The sequence below is a fragment of the Aegilops tauschii genome, chromosome 2 (assembly GCF_002575655.3).
Source record: "Aegilops tauschii subsp. strangulata cultivar AL8/78 chromosome 2, Aet v6.0, whole genome shotgun sequence".
NCBI classification, from domain to species: Eukaryota; Viridiplantae; Streptophyta; class Magnoliopsida; order Poales; family Poaceae; genus Aegilops; species Aegilops tauschii.
This window is the reverse complement of record NC_053036.3, coordinates 550,806,830-550,827,416: the sequence shown is the minus strand read 5'-3', so window position 1 is coordinate 550,827,416 and position 20,587 is coordinate 550,806,830. Positions and strand designations below refer to the sequence as shown.

At 44.9% G+C, this 20,587-nt stretch overlaps 1 protein-coding gene across 1 annotated transcript; it reads right to left on the bottom strand.

Moving 5' to 3' along the window:
* Positions 1 to 193: 193 nt before the first annotated feature.
* On the bottom strand, positions 194 to 16,974 carry LOC123497247 (uncharacterized). The gene is made up of 9 exons (XM_045233598.2): positions 16,951 to 16,974; positions 16,640 to 16,864; positions 16,417 to 16,569; positions 16,105 to 16,225; positions 15,727 to 15,938; positions 15,452 to 15,649; positions 15,238 to 15,375; positions 15,121 to 15,158; positions 194 to 497 (listed from the first exon to the last, which is right to left on the bottom strand). The coding sequence occupies exons 1-9, from the start codon at positions 16,972 to 16,974 to the stop codon at positions 194 to 196; spliced, it is 1,413 nt and encodes a 470-aa protein (XP_045089533.2).
* Between the last annotated feature and the right edge of the window lie 3,613 nt (positions 16,975 to 20,587).

Here is a 20,587-nt window from a genome sequence, read left to right as displayed (position 1 = left end):
CGTCCCCATACAGGTAGAGCCGAGCGCACGGCTCGAGCCGATACGGCCGGCTCGCATCTACCCCCTCCCGTCGCGCGAAAAAATAATACCCACGACCTGCGTTGATCACGCGGCCCATTCCAACGTCGCCCCGCCTCGCCGATCGCCGCCCTTACCCGCTGATCGCCGCCTTTCCCCGCCGATCTAGCCGTGATCACGCTGCCAATTCCAACGTCTCCCCGTCCGGCCGATCGCCGCCTTTCCCCGCCGATCGGCGACCATTCTCCCCGTCTTCACCCAGGATCTGGCCGCCGCGGACGTTGTTGGAGTCGCCCGCCGTACGTGATCTGGCCTCCGTGCAGGTCGTCGCGGTGACGTGGCCTACGTGGACGCCGTCGCCGCCCGCAACATCGTGATCAACCTCTCCGGGAACGTCCTCGCTGTCCGCAGCCAGGCCAGGCCGGCCGAAGTGCACGTACCTGCCATGTAAGCCGTCTAGTTTGTCAAAAAAATTGTACCTGTAAATAATTATCTGCAATCACTTGTTAGATATGAAGTACTCATCGGTATGACCGTAGTACATTTAATTTGATTTAAAATTGATAGATCAATTTTTATTTATAATGTTGCAGTGTTGGTAGTGAGGTCATTCAATAGATAAAGAAACTGGATTTACGGATCTGTTTTTGGATATGAGTGAGTGGGATGGTAGCGATAGTGTTGATCGTACGAATGGTAATGAAAGTAAAAATGATGATTGATGATGATAGCAGCGACAATGAATCTTGGTCGTTATACGATAATTTACCTGAGGAGGATTTTCAAAAGAAGGAGGAGGGTGCTTGTAGTGAAAACGTAAGTGACGTGTACATTCATTTCGTCGGATGAAGAACCATATGGGTACTTACATGTGCATATGATTTTTTTATGTGCAGGAGGATATTGACGTCCAGAATGAGGAAAATCATGGTGTTGAATCTTTCGCGGATAACATAAGCCAGGTTCGGTCCAAAATTTAAGATGTCATACAATAATAAAAACTTGTTAATGACAACCTACACTTGCTTATGTGGAATATTGTAGGCTAACTTCGATGGTTGGAGTGGTGATGATGGCTATGAGCATGAGGATTGGCTAATATGGACATTGAGGAGGCTGAAATCCAGCAATGTGCGCTGGAGACACAGTTGAAGGTTATGGGTATGACATTTGCATCACAATGGGAGGCTTACATGTTCTATAATAACTATGCCGAAGACCGTGGATTCAGTATCAGAAAAGATAAGGTGAAACGAGGAAAAGGACTTTCAACCACTATTCGGTATAGGCGATACGTTTGCTCGAGGGCAGGAAAACGTCTTAGTAAATTTTTAAACCCGGAGGGCCGTACCCGCAGGCTAAGACATGAGACTCGTTGCGAGTGTGGCGCACATTTAGTCGTGAAGTTGGACAAAGGACGTGGAGTTTGGTTCGTGGCAGCTTTTATGGATGATCACAACCATTTGTTGGCTAGAGCAGATGAGGTGGTATTTCTGCGGTCACATCGAGTGATGGGAGATCACCAGATAGCTGAGATCTTGGCGATGGAAGGAGCTGGGATCAGAAAGCATATCATCGTCGACAACTTCATTAGCAGGTATGGCTCGTATGATAAGTGTGGGTTTCTGAGACGAGACGTCTACAACCTATGTTGCCGAGAAAAAATGAAGTTGATTGCGAAGGGTGATGCTAACACGGCAATCGGAATTATGAGGAGCAGAAAGGAGAAGGATCCAGACTTTTTCTTTGAGTACGTGCTCGATAAGGAGGGCCGTTTGTAGAGCATGTTCTGGTGCGATGCACAGTCGCGGCGGGACTATCAGTTGTATGGAGATGTGACTGTGTTTGACAACACGTATAAGATGAACAGATATGGTATGCCGTTCATCCCCTTTGTTGGTGTAAATAATCACCGTTGCACCATAGTTTTTGGTTGTGCCATTGTGTCTGACGAGACCGAAGCGACGTACGTGTGGCTGCTCCAGACATTCCTGAAGGCCAATTGTCAGAAGAAGCCAAGGTCAATCATCACAGATGGAGACGCTGCAATGATACGAGCTATTCGGTTGGTTTTGGTTGATGTGTTGCACCGTCTCTGCTCATGGCACATGGAAAAAAATATGCAGAAGCACCTTAATTACAAATCGCTAAATGAGTTCAGGGCACTCTTGTACTACTCCACCTCTCCAGCCAACTTTGAGGCGAGATGGCATGCTTTTGTCCGTAAATGGAAGACTGGTAAAACAGAAGAGTGCTGCGCAGGATGTACAGGAAGAGGAGTCTGTGGGCAGCATCATATCTGTCAGATGGTTTTTTTTTCTGGGTATGCGCAGTAATCAGAGGAGTGAAAGCCTTAACTCTTGTCTTCACCTTCACCTGGACGGCGGTATGACTATTGTTGATCTAGTTGTGCATTATGAGAATTGCATAGTTCGACTACGTGAGAACGAGGCGCATGATGACTGTGTTTCAAATCAGTCATTGCCACCATCAGTCATAGAATATAAGGGCATTGAGAAGCATGCTGCCGAAGTATTCACTCATTCCAATTTTTATATTCTTCAACAAGATCTGACGAAGATGGGAGATCTTGAGATTTCTGAGACGCTGGTGGGAGTTGACTGCCACACCTTCATCGTGACATGGAGAAATAACCGCAAATTTCAGTTCAGCGTGAATTATCGAGCTGAAAACTCTGAGAATACGATAGACTGCAGTTGTGGACGAATGCTTCGAAAAGGGTTGCCTTGCAAACACATTCTGTATGTGTTGGTTCATCTAAAAATATCTAAAATACCTAAGTGTTGCATCCTTAAGAGGATGTCGAAAGTTGCGAGAGGTGGGCTGCCTGCACAGCGGAAGACTGCCATGTTTGGCTGGGGTTGGACAGGGGCAGAGCAGCGTGCTCGCTATAGTCAACTCAGTATAACAGGAGCTGAAGCTTTTCATGTTGCTTCAAATGATCCATTCGTCTTTGATGAGTTGATGTAGTGTTTGCAGAATATAATAGCGAAGAAAAAGGTCCCTGATGATGATGCTGTTGGTAGTAGAAGAAATGTGCATCAGGAGCCACGTGAGCCGGAACAACATGTTGATGTCATAGGTGATCCCGTGAAAGTTTCCACGAAGGGCACCCCTAAACAGAGCACGACAGGGCGGGTAAAGAAAGATCCAAATGTTACAAAAAATGGAAGACCAAAATCATTTTCTGAGAGAAAACCCGGTCCTCTTTGTGGCATTTGTAAGAAAGAGGACCATAGACGGCAAACGTGCCCTGAGAATGAAAAGTAAGTTTTACATTATTTTAATTACTTTTTTTTTTCTCTCTTTACAATTGTTTGATGAGTTGTTTACAATTTGTTATGTAGGAATCGGGCATAAAGATGAAGTATTCATAATCAATGGAAGGCACTGGGACAGAGTTCAATTAGCATGTCATACTATTTGTTGCTTTATTTTGGATACTTTGTTCGATTGTAATGCGACATGGCACTTTTAGTTTATTTGTTTAAGGATAAGAGACATGGCACTTTGAGTTTATTCTTTATGCCACCTTGTTCAACGTTATGAGACATGCGATTTTTATTGTTATGTGTGAAACATGATATATTTGTATGAATGTGTTACTGCTGTCATGACTTTGTCGACTGTTTAACATTTTAAAAATTTAATCTATGCGAAAAATATATTTGAAAAAAGGCCCAGCCGTGCCCGGGCGCGCGCACGGACAGTATACTACAACGCCTTCTGGGAGGCCTTTCGGCCGCCGAGCGGGAGGCCACGGCGTACACCAGGGCATTCATTAGTGTTCTGTAGTGAGCTTGTGAGAAGGCGACGACGCGGGTATATAAACCGGTCGTCGCGTCTCTCCGCGGGCGAGGTGGGACTAAACCTAGTCGCCACAACGCGCCAGCGTCCCCAGCCACACACGAAGATGCATTAAAGGGCCGGCCCACGCGCCCGATGCACGTCGTTAATGGGCCGGCAGATCGCCATAAACCCCCCTCGGGATCGTTACATGTGCCCGCTCGGTCGGGCGGGACGAGACGTTTGCCACCGGGCCCGCGGCTGTCGCTCGGTCGGCTGCTGGGCCACCAGACGCGCGCGTGGCGCACGGCGAATCGCGCCAGCCCGCACTAGCTGGACTGCGCGGGCCGACCACTGCCTCGGCTGTCGGCCACCGCACGGGCTGGGCTGGAATATTCGTCCTCGCGCCAATCATGCTGCCAGGCCGATCTTCATCGGATCCAGTGCCGCTGCTGCCACCAGAATCGCCCTGGGATATTGTGCACGTTTTGTCCACATCGCGCTGCTACCTCTTGAGCACTGCGTTGGTTTTCCCTCGAAGAGGAAAGGGTGATGCAGCAAAGTAGCGTAAGTATTTCCCTCAGTTTTTGAGAACCAAGGTATCAATCCAGTAGGAGGCCACGCACGAGTCCCTCGCACCTACACAAACAAATAAATCCTCGCAACCAACGCGATAAGGGTTGTCAATCCCTACACGGTCACTTACGAGAGTGAGATCTGATAGATATGATAAGATAATATTTTCGGTATTTTTATGATAAAGATGCAAAGTAAAGAAAGTAAAATAAACACGGCGCCAGAAATAGCTTGTTGTTGGGAGATTAATATGATGGAGAATAGACCCGGGGGCCATAGGTTTCACTAGTGGCTTCTCTCAAAAGCATAAGTATTTACGGTGGGTGAACAAATTACTGTTGAGCAATTGACAAAATTGAGCATAATTATGAGAATATCTAGGTATGATCATGTATATAGGCATCACGTCCGAGACAAGTAGACCGACTCCTGCCTGCATCTACTACTATTACTCCACACATCGACCGCTATCCAGCATGCATCTAGAGTATTAAGTTCATAAGAAAAGAGTAACGCTTTAAGCAAGATGACATGATGTAGAGGGACAAACTCATGCAATATGATATAAACCCCATCTTGTTATCCTCGATGGCAACAATACAATACGTGCCTTGCTGCCCCTACTGTCACTTGGAAAGGACACCACAAGATTGAACCCAAAGCTAAGCACTTCTCCCATTGCAAGAAAGATCAATCTAGTAGTGTCAGGACCCCGATTCCAAGTCACATCGATCTAGCCGGTAACACCTCATATCACTTTGCGGCCTCACGCACGGTATTCCCACGGGTGTCACCTTACCATGGCCCGGGACCGTTTGCGCCTTTTGGCTCATGTATATGATAGTGTCGCTAGCATCCATATGATAGAGAACCCGGGCCGACATGACTAGTCGTGAACCCAAAGTGGCACTAACTTACGGGGACAGGCATACATGAATCAACATCGAGCATGTCGGTCAGCAGCGTGTGAATCCGGGTTGTAGCACTGGGCTAACAGGACTCCGGGAACCCGGGCTGTAGCAGGCTAGGCAGGACTCCGGATGTCACCGTGTGACATTTCCCCGAAGGGACAGACACAGGAACGAAGTGAATCACATGCCGGCCAGTCAAGTGTTCCGGAGCAGTAGTGCTGGGCTAGCAGGACTCCGGTGAACCGGGCTGTAGCGGACTACTATGGCTCATGGAAGCACAAGACTACATTTCCCCATAAGAGAGGCTACCAAGGATAAACAACTAGGTTGTCGGATCCCACACATACCAAGCATTTCAATCATACACACAATATGCTCGATATGTGCAAATACAACATGGCATCACAACAAGACTCTACGACTTAGAGTATTTATTCATTAGGCTCCGAAGAGCCAGGTATTACAAACATGGGTCTCATGACCCAACATTCAGAGCATACAAGTCAAAGCACATGCGGAAGCTTAACATGTCTGAGTACAGACATCTACAAATGAAAAGGTGGCGAAGCCTGACTATCTACCCGATCCTGCCGAGGGCACAAGATCGTAGCTGAGATATCAAGCTAAACGTCGAAGTCCACACAGAACTACTAGCGAGACTGACGTCTCTCTGCAAAACATAAAATAGGCAAACATGAGTACAAATGTACACAGCAAGACTTACATCAGAACTAGCTACATATGCATCGGTATCAACAAAGGGGGGTGGTGGAGTTTAACTGCAGCAAGCCAGCTTTGACTCGGTGGCTATCCTAACTACGACTGCAAGCAACTCTTTTGAGGTGGCGCACACGAGTCCACATATTCACCATATCAATACACCACTATGGATCCGCTCTCATCTCCCTACGAGAACGCCATCCATAGCACTCACGCTCATCTTGCGCATTTTAGAGTATCCACTTTCACTTGTCTATGAACTGTATAGGCAACCCAGAAGTCCTTTTCCGCGGACACGGCTATTCGAATAGATGATGTTAACCCTGCAGGGGTGTACTTCTTCACACACGCTCTCGCCACTTACCACCATGTACACGTCGTGTACCTCGACACCTTCAAGCGGAAGCCTGGCGAGGGAGTCGGCCACGACCTGACTAACCACACAAGTCTCTCGTCCAGGTTTATCGCCTATTCGGGTTCCATCCGCAAGGAGATCCGGCCGGGGTGTCGCTCACGGCCCCAAACGATGTGTGCAGGGTTCCAAGCCCACCAAACGGGCGACGCTTGGCATACCCGGCCACGGTGCCTAGTCTGTCCCAAGCCCACCTGTACTGGGTGCCACTTGGTAGACTACTAACACTACCTACAAACACCAGAAACTAGTTGCAACTCCTGGACAGAGATCAAGTTGATTAATAAGTCGAGAGGGGCACTTAAGCATTCCAATGTGTGGTAGTAATTGTTCATGGATCACAAACACAGAACTCAGTTCCTGAGGACGGCTGCAATGAGACAACCCACCATGTACTCCTACATGGCCTCTCACCGCTACCTTTACCAAATCGTGTTCACACACTTAACTCTCAACATTAGGACATGTTCACCACATTACAATTCATCCCCGATGAATCAGACCCGACTCAACTCTAAGCAGTAGCAGGCACGACAACAAGCATGAATGAGTAGGCACATCAGGGCTCAAACAACTCCTACTCATGCTAGTGGGTTTCATATATTTACTGTGGCAATGACAGGTCATGCAGAGGAAAGGGGGTTCAACTACCGCAACATGTAACAGTTGAATCGTTGTTGTCCTGATGTAGTAAAAGAGAGCAGGAGCGAGAGAGTGGGATTGTATCAGAATGAACAAGGGGGTTTTTGCTTGCCTGGCACTTCTGAAGATAGCATTGAGTCTTCATTAGTGTCAACGATCACAACACCGGAACAACGTCTACCGAGAGGGGACAAATACCGGCAACAGAGAAGAAATTCAATCAATGCAATGCACAATATGATGCATGATCATGACATGGCAATATGAATGTGTTCTGGGCTAATGCAAGCTAGAACAGATTGAGATGAGTCCATTTGAACCAAAGATTCAAATGCAAACCCATTTTATAAAGTCATATAAGTGCATTATCTTGTTTCATCTAAACAGCAAGGTTAGGTTGCTTTTTCATGCATGAAACTAGTACCAATGGAAAGATTGGATTTTTTTGATCGTTTTTCATATATACCTTATTTCAATTGGAGTTACGGTTGATTTTATATGATTTTTAGAAGTTTATAACATTTTCTGAAATAAATAAACCATTTAAGATTTATTTAAATTCCAGAAATGAATTACTGCATCAGCATGACGTCACTGTGATGTCAGCGGTCAACAGGGCGTCCAGAGTCAAACCTGACATGTGGGCTCCACTCGTCAGTGACACAGGGGTTAAACTGGTTTAACTGATCTAAACTGAAACTTAACTAGAGTTAGTTAGGGCGTGGGGCCCATATGTCAGTGACCCAGGGTTCATTAGCTTAGTGCTAATTAGTGGTTAGGCCGGCGTTTAGCCGCCGGCGAGGTGCCGAGACGGCGACCATGCGCGGATTTGCATCACAGGCCACGGTTCGTTGCACCGGTGGCACCTTTGGAACGCTGGGCCTCGTCCGCGTCGATTGGCGGCGGAACGAGACCAAATGGTCGCCGGAGACGACGACGGCGACCAAATCAGTGGCGGCTGGAGCTCGGGCAAGACCGACTACTTGCTATGGTGCATGGGAAGGTGAGCTAGCAGGTGCGTTCGTCTCCTGGGAGCAGCACGAGCACGATGACGTGCTCAGGGGCAAGCTACGGCGTCTGAAGCCACGACGGTGACATGGCCGTCGGCGGCGAGCTTCGGGCACTTGTGGAACGATGGCTAGAGGACGGGAACGGAGGGGGCGAGCAAAGAGGAGAGATGAGGAGCTCACAGGGAGGCGGCGCAGAAGGTCAGTGGGCTCGGGGTCGCGCCAGACGTCGCGAATCGACGGCGGTGATCGGTGGCGCCCGAGGTGGAAGACGAGCTCGAAGGCGTCACCACGGTGCTCTTGGGGTCGGGATCTTCCATGTGGAGGAGCTTTACATCGTCATGGAGCTTTTGGACACGGGAAAGGGGCGAGCGAACGGCGGCGACGAGCTCCACTCGGGTCGGGCGAGAGGGCGAGGGAGGTGAGGCGGGGAGAGAGGGGAGCGGTCGAGGGGGTCCAAGGGTCTGCGTGGCAACACCGGAGGCGTCCAGGCCGTCGAGGAGGCAGGCGAGCAGGGTGGAGGTGGCGCGCGTGTGAGCGCGCACGGCGGCCACACGCCCTGCCTACTGGCCTGGGGAGGAAGACGACATGGGAGGTGGAGGTGGGCTGGGCCAGCGAGCTGGGCCGGCTACAGGTAGATGGCCAGGTAGTCCTTCTCTCTCTCTTTTATTTCTGTTTTCTGTTTTCCTTTTCTGTTATTTGTTTTGATTTAGTTTTAAGCACTAAACCATTTTGCTTTCTTCTGATAATTTGCAGGGACTGAAAGGATTATCCCAAAGGCCCTCACAATTTCTCAGAATTATTGGACACATATTCGATATATAGCAAATATAAATCCAATGCAAATAGTTATTGCATTAGCTTCAAATGCCCAAAATAAATATTTATGAGCTCCTAAAAATATTGGTTTGAATTTTAATTCTGGCCAATATTTTCATAGAGAAACATGAACATTTACTTGGACCTATTTGAAGCAATTTTTATCTTGGTCTTTTTCAGAAATGATTTCTGAGGCTTTCACATGTCCCCATTTCAAATTCATTGAAATTTAAACATGATGCACACATGACTAGCTAGCCTAGAGCAAACCAGAACTAGGGATGTGACAAGTAGGCCAAACGAAACTGATAATTCAAAGAGACTTGCAAAGATAACCAATCATACATAAAAGAATTCGGAAGATTCAAATATTGTTCATAGATAAACTTGATCATAAACCCACAATTCATCGGTCTCAACAAACACACTACAAAATAAGATTACATCGAATAGATCTCCACGAGAGAGGGGGAGAACATTGTATTGAGATCCAAAAAGAGAGAAGAAGCCATCTAGCTACTAACTATGGACCCGAAGGTCTGAGGTAAACTACTCACACATCATCGGAGAGGCTATGGTGTTGATGTGGAAGCCCTCCGTGATTGATGCCCCCTCCGGCGGAGCTCCGGAACAGGCCCCAAGATGGGATCTCACGGGTACAGAAGGTTGTGGCGGTGGAATTAGGTTTTTGGCTCCGTATCTAGTAGTTTGGGGGTACGTAGGTATATATAGGAGGAAGGAGTACGTCGGTGGAGCAACAGGGGGCCCACGAGGGTGGAGGGCGCGCGCAGGGAGGGTAGGCGCGCCCCTTACCTCGTGGCCTCCTGGTTGATGTCTTGACGTAGGGTCCAAGTCCTCTGGATCACGTTCGTTCCAAAAATCACGTTCCCGAAGGTTTCATTCCGTTTGGACTCCGCTTGATATTCTTTTTCTGCGAACTCTGAAATAGGCAAAAAATTGCAATTCTGGGCCGGGCCTCCGGTTAATAGGTTAGTCCCAAAAATAATATAGAAGTGTATAATAAAGCCCAATAATGTCCAAAACAGAATATAATATAGCATGGAACAATAAAAATTTATAGATACGTTGGAGACGTATCAAGCATCCCCAAGCTTAATTCCCGCTCGTCCTCGAGTAGGTAAATGATAAAAACAGAACTTTTGATGTGGAATGCTACTTGGCATAATTTCAATGTAATTCTTCTTAATTGTGGTATGAATATTCAGATCCGAAAGATTCAAGATAAAAGTTCAATATTGACATAAAAATAATAATACTTCAAGCATACTAACTAAGCAATTATGTCTTCTCAAAATAACATGGCCAAAGAAAGTTATCCCTACAAAATCATATAGTCTGGCTATGCTCTATCTTCACCACACAAAATATTTAAATCATGCACAACCCCGATGACAAGCGACTTTTCACATTCTCAAACTTTTTCAATCTTTACGCAATACATGAGCGTGAGCCATGGACATAGCACTATATGTGGAATAGAATGGTGGTTGTGGAGAAGACAAAAAGGAGAAGATAGTCTCACATCAACTAGGCGTATCAACGGGCTATGGAGATGCCCATCAATAGATATCAATGTGAGTGAGTAGGGATTGCCATGCAACGGATGCACTAGAGCTATAAGTATATGAAAGCTCAACCAAAGAAACTAAGTGGGTGTGCATCCAACTCGCTTGCTCACGAAGACCTAGGGCATTTTGAGGAAGCCCATCATTGAAATATACAAGCCAAGTTCTATAATGAAAAATCCCCACTAGTATATGAAAGTGATATCATAAGAGACTCTCTATCATGAAGATCATGGTGCTACTTTGAAGCACAAGTGTGGTAAAAGGATAGAAACATTGTCCCTTCTCTCTTTTTCTCTCATTTTTTTATTTGGCCTTTTCTTCTCTTTTTTTATGTCCATTTTTTTTCTTTAGTTCGGAGTCTCATCCCGACTTGTGGGGGAATCATAGTCTCCATCATCCTTTCCTCACTTGGGACAATGCTCTAAAAATGATGATCATCACACTTTTATTTTCTTACAACTCAACAATTACAACTCAATACTTAGAACAAAATATGACTCTATGTGAATGCCTCCGGCGGTGTACCGGGATATGCAATGAATCAAGAGCGACATGTATGAAGGAATTATGAACGGTGGCTTTGCCACAAATACAATGTCAACTACATGATCATGCAAAGAAATATGACAATGATGGAGCGTGTCATAGTAAACGGAACGGTTGTAAGTTGCATGGAAATATATCTCGGAATGGCTATGGAAATGCCATGATAGGTAGGTATGGTGGCTGTTTTGAGGAAGGTATATGGTGGGTGTATGATACCGGCGAAAAGTGCGCGGTATTAGAGAGGCTAGCAATGGTGGAAGGAAGAAAAGTGCGTATAATCCATGGACTCAACATTAGTCATAAAGAACTCATATACTTATTACAAAAATCTACAAGTTATCAAAGCAAAGTATTACGCGCATGCTCCTAGGGGGATAGATTGGTAGGAAAAGACCATCGCTCGTCCCCGACTGCCACTCATAAGGAAGACAATCAATAAATAAATCATGCTCCGACTTCATCACATAACGGTTCACCATACATGCATGCTACGGGAATCACAAACTTTAACGCAAGTATTTCTCAAATTCAAAACTACCCAACTAGCATGACTCTAATATCACCATCTCCATATCTCAAAACAATTATCAAGCATCAAACTTCTCATAGTATTGAACACACTCATAAGAATTTTTCTTTTTTCTTTACTAATCTTGGATGCCTATTATTGTTAAAGCAAACTACCATGCTGTGTTGTAGGACTCTCAAAATAATCTAAGTGAAGCATGAGAGAACAATAGTTTCTATAAAACAAAATCACCACCATGCTCTAAAAGATAGAAGTGAAGCACTAGAGCAAAAATATATAACTCAAAAGATATAAGTGAAGCACATAGAGTATTCTAATAAATTCTGAATCATGTGTGTCTCTCTCAAAAGATGTGTACAGCAAAGATGATTGTGTTAAACTAAAAAGCAAAGACTTAAATAATACAAGACGCTCCAAGCAAAACACATATCATGTGGTGAATAAAAATATAGCTCCAAGTAAAGTTACCAATGGAAGTAGACGAAAGAGAGGATGCCTTCCGGGGCATCCCCAAGCTTTGGCTTTTTGGTGTCCTTAGATTATCTTGGGGTGCCATGGGCATCCCCAAGCTTAGGCTCTTGCCACTCCTTGTTCCATAATCCATCAAATCTTTTACCCAAAACTTGAAAACTTCACAACACAAAACTTAACAGAAAATCTCGTGAGCTCCGTTAGCGAAAGAAAACAAAACACCACTTCAAGGTACTGTAATGAACTCATTATTTATTTATATTTGTGTCAAACCTACTGTATTCCAACTTCTCTATGGTTTATAAACTATTTTACTAGCCATAGATTCATCAAAATAAGCAAACAACACACGAAAAACAGAATCTGTCAAAAAAAGAAAAGTCTGTAGTAATCTGTAACTAACTCAAACTTCTGGAACTCCAAAAATTCATCCAAAATAGGACGACCTAGACAATTTGTTTATTGATCAGCAGCAATTGGAATCAATATTTTATCATGTTCTAGTGATTTTTAACAATTATTTTCGTGGACAGAAAGTTTCTGGAATTTACAGCAAGATCAAATAACTATCATCCAAGAAGATCCTATAGGTTTAACTTGGCACAAACAGTAATTAAAACATAAAAACACATCTAACCAGAGGCTAGATCAAATATTTATTCCTAAACAGAAGCAAAAAGCAAAGAACTAAAAATAAAATTGGGTTGCCTCCCAACAAGTGCTTTCGTTTAACGCCCCTAGCTAGGCATTGATAATTTTAATGATGCTCACATGAAAGATAGTAATTGAAGCACAAAGAGGGCATCATAAAACACGTGACAAACACATCTAAGTCTAACATACTTCCTATGCATAGGCATCTTATAGGCAAACAAATTACCATAGCAAGGAAAAACTAGCATATGCAAGGAAGCGGAAAGAAACAATAGCAATCTCAACATAACGAGAGGTAATTTATTATCATGAAAATTTCTACGACCATGTTTTCCTCTCTCATAATAATTAAATGTGGGATCATAAGAAAATTCAACAAAATAGATATCACATAAAATATTTTCAACATGATCCACATGCATGCAAAGTTGACACTCTTCCGAAATAGTGGGATTAACATTAACTAAAGTCATGACCTCTCCAAACCCACTTTTATAAAAAAATATCATAAGATTGAACATACTCCAAATATGTGCGATCTAAAGTTGACACTCTTCCAAACCCACTTTCAATATTATTGCGAACAATATTATTAATCTCATATTCATCATGGGGATTAAATAAATTTTCAAGATCATAAGAAGAATCACCCCAATCATGATCATTGCAACAAGTAGTAGACATAGCAAAACTAGCATCCCCAAGCTTAGGGTTTTGCATATTATTAGCACAATTGACATCAAGAGAATTTATAGTGAAATCATTGCAATCATGCTTTTTATCGAAGAAACTATCAAGTATGGGTGCAATAGCAACGATCTCATGTTTAACATACGGAACTATATCAAATTCATCTTCATAAATATTGGCATCATGGCCACAAGAATAGCAAGCATCATGTTCATCAAGGGATATTTCAACCAAATCATCAGAATCATCATTATTTATAGATTCATGCATATCATTATTTTCTTCCAAAGCAACGGTCATTCTTTCAATAAATTCTTGGACATAGATAAGAGTTTTCATTGCAATATGACGGGAGATAAGAGTTTGTGATGGGTACTTGGTATGTTGACTTTTGCGTAGACTCCCCGGCAACGGCGCTAGAAATCCTTCTTGCTACCTCTTGAGCACTGCGTTGGTTTTCCCTTGAAGAGGAAAGGGTGATGCAGCAAAGTGCGTAAGTATTTCCCTCAGTTTTTGAGAACCAAGGTATCAATCCAGTAGGAGGCCACGCATGAGTCCCTCACACCTACACAAACAAATAAATCCTCGCAACCAACACGATAAGGGGTTGTCAATCCCTACACGGTCACTTATGAGAGTGAGATCTGATAGATATGATAAGATAATATTTTTGGTATTTTTATGATAAAGATGCAAAGTAAAGAAAGTAAAATAAAAACGGCGCCATAAATAGCTTGTTGTCGGGAGATTAATATGATGGAGAATAGACCCGGGGGCCATAAGTTTCACTAGTGGCTTCTCTCAAAAGCATAAGTATTTACGGTGGGTGAACACATTACTGTTGAGCAATTGACAGAATTGAGCATAATTATGAGAATATCTAGGTATGATCATGTATATAGGCGTCACGTCCGAGACAAGTAGACCGACTCCTGCCTGCATCTACTACTATTACTCTACACATCGACCGCTATCCAGCATGCATCTAGAGTATTAAGTTCATAAGAACAGAGTAACGCTTTAAGCAAGATGACATGATGTAGAGAGATAAACTCATGCAATATGATATAAACCCCATCTTGTTATTCTCGATGGCAACAATACAATACGTGCCTTGCTGCCCCTACTGTCACTGGGAAAGGACACCGCAAGATTGAACCCAAAGCTAAGCACTTCTCCCATTGCAAGAAAGATCAATCTAGTAGGCCAAACCAAACTGATAATTCGAAGAGACTTTCAAAGATAACCAATCATACATAAAAGAATTCAGAAGATTCAAATATTGTTCATAGATAAACTTGATCATAAACCCACAATTCATCGGTCTCAACAAACACACTGCAAAAGAAGATTACATCGAATATGTCTCCACGAGAGAGGGGGAGAACATTGTATTGAGATCCAAAAAGAGATAAGAAGCCATCTAGATACTAACAATGGACCCGAAGGTCTGAGCTAAACTACTCACACATCATCAGAGAGGCTATGGTGTTGATGTAGAAGACCTCTGTGATCGATGCCCCCTCCGGCGGAGCTCCAGAACAGGCCCCAAGATGGGATCTCACGGGTACAGAAGGTTGCGGCGGTGGAATTAGGTTTTTGGCTCCGTATCTGGTAGTTTGGGGGTACGTAGGTATATATAGGACGAAGGAGTACGTCAGTGGAGCAACAGGGGGCCCACGAGGGTGGAGGGCGCGCCCGGGGGGGGGGGGGTAGGTGCGCCCCCTACCTCGTGGCCTCCATAATATCCTTAGAAATTTCAGCTCTCTGAAACAAATTAATCAAACCAGAATATAATGTATGTCCCAATATTTTTCTGAATGCGAGTGCGAAAATTATAGCGTACCAGGGTGGCAATGATATTGCGAATTCTTTGGCTAATTGCGCCTTTAGAATTTGAGTCAAGAACTTGAAACTCCTCCTTGACGGTGTCCATCACTATGGTTATCGAATGATTATCATTAACGTGCATGGGAAAATACGCCTACATAGTAACCAAATGATGTTAGTGCAATTAAATATTATTGACTAATAAAAACAAATAAATATGAAAGCAATACCTTGCCCCGTCTGAAATACTCATCCATTACTCTTGCGAGGACTTTTGTTTTCTTTGTAACATTCTCTGAGTCTAAATCATTTACTGACTTGGTCTTTCCACTTGCCCTATTCAACATAAATTTGGGGAACCATGTTGTTGATATGTAACGATCAGAAAAATCACGGTGTTGTAGGTGTTTACAATATGCATTGATGATCTGCATACATAAACAAAAATTTCTATCAACTTGTGAAGTACAAATGAGGGTTTTGTTAAAACCAAACTCATACTTACAGCGCGATTCAACCATTTAAACGTGAGGACATCATGAAGCATAGCTGGCGTGCATATGTCCCCATCTGGTGGCGGCACATCAACCACAGTTCGGTGTGCATGCTTCTTTGACGATGCGAGAGTCTCAACAAAAACTCTGGCTGCCTCTATGTGATCCGGAGTCATATTAAGAGAACTTGCTAGAATTGAATGTGGTGACGATGCAAATAGATCTAAAACAATGCAGCTACAGTCAGTTATATAATAAAACAAAAATTACATAACGCGTGAATGAATTATAAAGTAGTATTGGACTTACTTTTTTAACACGTTTCTTGCGGGTAATGAGAAGGTCGTAGGGGGATTGACAATATTTCGACTTTTTTCTTTTGTGTTTACCTTCATTTTCCTGACTGCCTTCACCATTTCCTATGTTGCTCTCTGCCGGGAAACTCTCAAACGTGTCTTCGGACTTTGTTGGTGACAAAGCATCCATAGACTCACCAGAAATATCAGCATTCTGCGGGGTTCGGGACATAGACGGAAAGTCTTTTGTCCGTACAGTTGATGCCGAAGATGGAGAGTTTCCATTATCGTCTATAATGAAAGGATCAGTAGCTTCACCTTTACCCGGTGTCGTCGCTGGAGCACCCGTGTCATCAACGGGCACGGAGGTATCATCATACCCGTGAAAGATGTTCCTATCTTTACGTCCGTAGGTTCAATATCTGGCCAATATTTTGATGACTTGTACTTGCCATTCTCCATCCCAACTCCTTCACCTACATTATCAAATTCATCATCGTTGTCCCTCTTATTGGGTTTGTACAGCACACCTTCCGTGTTCAACCTTTCCATGACCATCTACAAACACAAATGAAACACGACAAGTAGTTGAACAATTAAAGCATGTTCAATACAACTTCTAAATTACCTGTGCACATCTTTCGGGTATATTGAGAACCTCCTTGTGAAGCAGCTTTATGTGTGTCATCACACGGTCCATACTATAAGTCGTGTTCGATGAAACCGCGGACGTGCTTGGCTTTCTACTCCTGCCACCACCTTTCTGTTTAGGTTTCTTCGTTTCTTCCTCTGGGACAGTCCCTTCACGTGCTACCTTAGCACGTCTGTACTCTTCGCTAATGCAGTTTTCAATCTGTACAACAAACAATAAAATGAATTAAATAATGAATATACTTAATTACTATGTGAAACCAATAAGGACTATACTTACTGACTTACATTGCCGGTGCCCCGCCCGTGCATGTTGTCATAGTCGTCTCGCTTTTCTCTTCCGTTTCTGGCCAGTTAAGCATTAGTGGGTATTCACGAGACAAAGGATCAAATGTATCCACACCAATTGGCTCAACTTTTTCCCAGTATATATACTGCATGATAGTAAACACAAATAGTCAGACACATACATCACATAAAAAATATATGTACATACAACTATTACGAAATGACTTGTACCTGAAGAAGAGCCAAGTTCCTGATAGGCCACTTGAATTTTTCAAGATCTTCGACCGTTTTTTAATAGCATCCATGCACACCACCAACGTGAAATCATTCCAATTGTATGACTTGATAGCGTTCACGTCCTCCACCATTTTGTAATAACGATAAGGAACAAACTTGGTGGATTGTGGTGCTAAGACTGTACCCATAAGAACCAGTACGGCCCTTCTCACAAAATCATCAACATATGACTGACTATCAACAATATTTTTTATCAAGTCATCGATGAGGATTAGGCCTGTTCTTTTGTCTAGAAACCGATTCGGAACAATTTTTTGGCATCTAATTGTACTGTTGCTATCATGCTATTGACATCATCACCCTCGTTACGTAGCCCGACTATGTCATAAACATCTTCATTAAGCACACTAATGCCGTCAGTATTTGGTCGAATAATAAATCACTTTCTACTACTATCATACGTTGTAATCATAAATTCCAATAAATTTTTCCTCATTTTCACTGAAGGAATTCTCAACATACTGTCCAAATTTGTGCCATGTAGCATCATGCGCTGTCTGGGTGTGAATTTTCCCACCAATTCGCACCACTTCTCAACCGAGCAGTACACATCTCCGAATTCTTGCATTCTAAATAAGATGAAAGTTATCTAACTAGTTACGAGATTCAAAAAACATTACATATGGTTTAATACCATACCTTCCGGCGCCTCGAGGTGCACCGGCAGCCCCCGTTGGCTAACCCCACCTGGTGTGGGTTAGTCGTGGCAGCCGCGCGCCCTCTGCCCACACCATCGCGCTGGCCGACGGCCTGTCCTAGGGTTCTGGGTGCGGGCGACTTTGCTGAGACGGCCCGGCCGGGCCGAGATCCAAGTCGCGCGCGCAGATGCCGAAGTGTATGGCCGTCGTGAGGACGGCAGGGAAGGGAGTTGGGACGGCCACGGCGGTGCGACCGTTAGATCGGGGTGAGGTCGTGCGTGGAGGCGCCGGGGTTAGGCGGTCCTCGGGCGAGGTAATGGCGGCGTGGTTTCCATGCCATGCACGCACGTACGGCGTCATAGACGTGGTCACGCCATAGTGGGCCCCTTGGCCCGTCCCGTAAAACTACCGCCGGCTGGCCCATGATGCATTTATTGAAAACATGCATTGTACTTTAATTGTTCTAGTTTAATACCACATCGCTATGTCACATCCCTAGTCTGGTATGCGCTTAGGCTAGCTAGATATGCTTGCATCATGTCTAAACTTATTGAAATTTGAAATGGGGATGAACAAACCCTAGCACCAAATGAACTCAACTAGGGTCAAATTCAAATGTTTTCAATGAACCCAAAATGCCCTTTGGAAATGTTCATGATTTTTGATAAAGGTGAAAACCTCTGCCAGAAATGATGAGCATATTTATTGGCCATTTATGGATTTTTGAGCTAAATCATATTGTATTTGAATTGGAGCATTTAATGCAAATATTTTAAATGCTTCAATACTTCTGAAAACAATTGGGGGCTGTTGGAAATAATTCAAATAGTGCCCACAATTTTTATCAGGATTTTACAAAATGAGTTAGTAATTTTACTAATTCAAAACAGATCAAATAAATAGAAAACATAAAGTAAAGAGAGAGAGAGGAGAGTACCTGAGCCACTTACCTGGCCTGCACTGTGTTGGCCCAACACTGTTGGCCCAGCCCATCTCTCTCCCTTGTCCTCTTCCAGCTCACGCCAGAAGGACTGGAGCGCGCGTGCCCGGCGCGCGCAGCCACACGCCGGCCACCTCCACCCTGCCTGCGTGCTCCCTCGTCGCCCTGGATCTCCCTCGCGATGCCACGCAGACCCCTGGTCCCCCTCGGCCTCTCCCTCGAGCTCTCCCCCTCTCCCTGGCTCTCTCCCTCGTCGTTCCCCCCACCTCACCGAACGCTCCTGCCGCCGCCGACTAGCACCACCGCGGCCATCGCCTCTCCCTCGTCCCCTTGAGCAGTCCAGAGGCTCCGCCTTGACGCCCTCGCCCTCTCCAGTGAACTACACCCCGCTGGGAGGCCTGCTCTGCCGTCACTGCCATCGTCTTCAACCTCGGGCATCCGAGATGCCGCCGGCCGATTCGTCTGCCCCAGTTCATCCACGAGCAAGCCGAACCCCTCCTCGTGATCACTGTGAGCTCCTCCGTCGACTATCCCTCTTCCCCGCAGTCAATCCCCTCCTCTAGCCAGTCTAGCCACCCGAGCCGAGAGCTCCGTGTCGCCGGCCATGGCGCCGCCGTGGCCAGGGCACCCAACGCTTGCGTCCGAGCACATGGTTGTGCTCCTACTGGTCCGTAGCTGCCGCCCCGCTGCTTAACTTGCTCCGCCACATGCTCTAGCCGCAGCTGCCGCACACACCGAACTCTGGCGGCCGCCCAAGTGCTCGCCGCCGGCGAACCAGGCCACCCAGCGACCTTCTGACACCTCCCCTGGATGCGGAAGAGCGTGGGCTACCTCCTGGTGGTTTCCGCGCGTCCATCCGCCGTCTGTAGCTCAAGTCCAGTGAGTTACCGCCGCAGTTTTGGTTGTCGCCGGCGAAACACCGGCAAGGACCGACGTGGCGCAGTCATTAGCGCTAATCCCTGCCAGCTCAGCCACCCTTAGCCACTGACAATGGGCCCCGCAGCAGGTCAAAGTGCTAGTCAACGCGGGTTAGCACCAGGTGTCACTGACGTGTGGACCCCACACGTCAGGTTTGACCCTGGTCAGCGCTGCTGACCTGCTGACACAGGCATGACGCAGTGCTGACGCAATTAATCCTTTTCTGGATTAAAAATAATTCAGGAATTTCAGAAAATGCCCTAAACTTCTAAAATTCATAGAAATTCAACTGTAGCTCCAAATGAAACAAATTATATATGGAAAATGATCAGAAAAATCCAATCTATCCATCTGTACCATTTTCATGCATGTTAGAACAATTTAAGGCTGCTGTTTAGGAAAAATCATGTAAATGGCATTTGAATTTCCACATATGAAGTTTGAATTTGAACCTAAGGTTCAAACCAACTCCAGTTAATATGTTGCTAGTTGCATTAGCTCAAAACGCATTCATATTGCCATGCCATGATCATGCATCATATTGTGCATTGCATTGATTGTATTTCTTCTCTGTTGCCGGTATTTGTCCCCTCTCGGTAGACGATGTTCCGGCGTTGTGATCGTTGACACTAATGAAGACTCAATGCTATCTTCAGAAGTGCCAGGCAAGCAAAACCCCCTTGTTCATTCCGATACAATCCCACTCTCTTGCTCCTGCTCTCTTTTACTGCATTAGGACAACAACGATCTATCTGTTACTTGCTGCGGTAGCTGAACCCCTTTATCCTCTGCATGACCTGTCATTGCCATAGTAAATAGATGAAACCCACTAGCATGAGTAGGA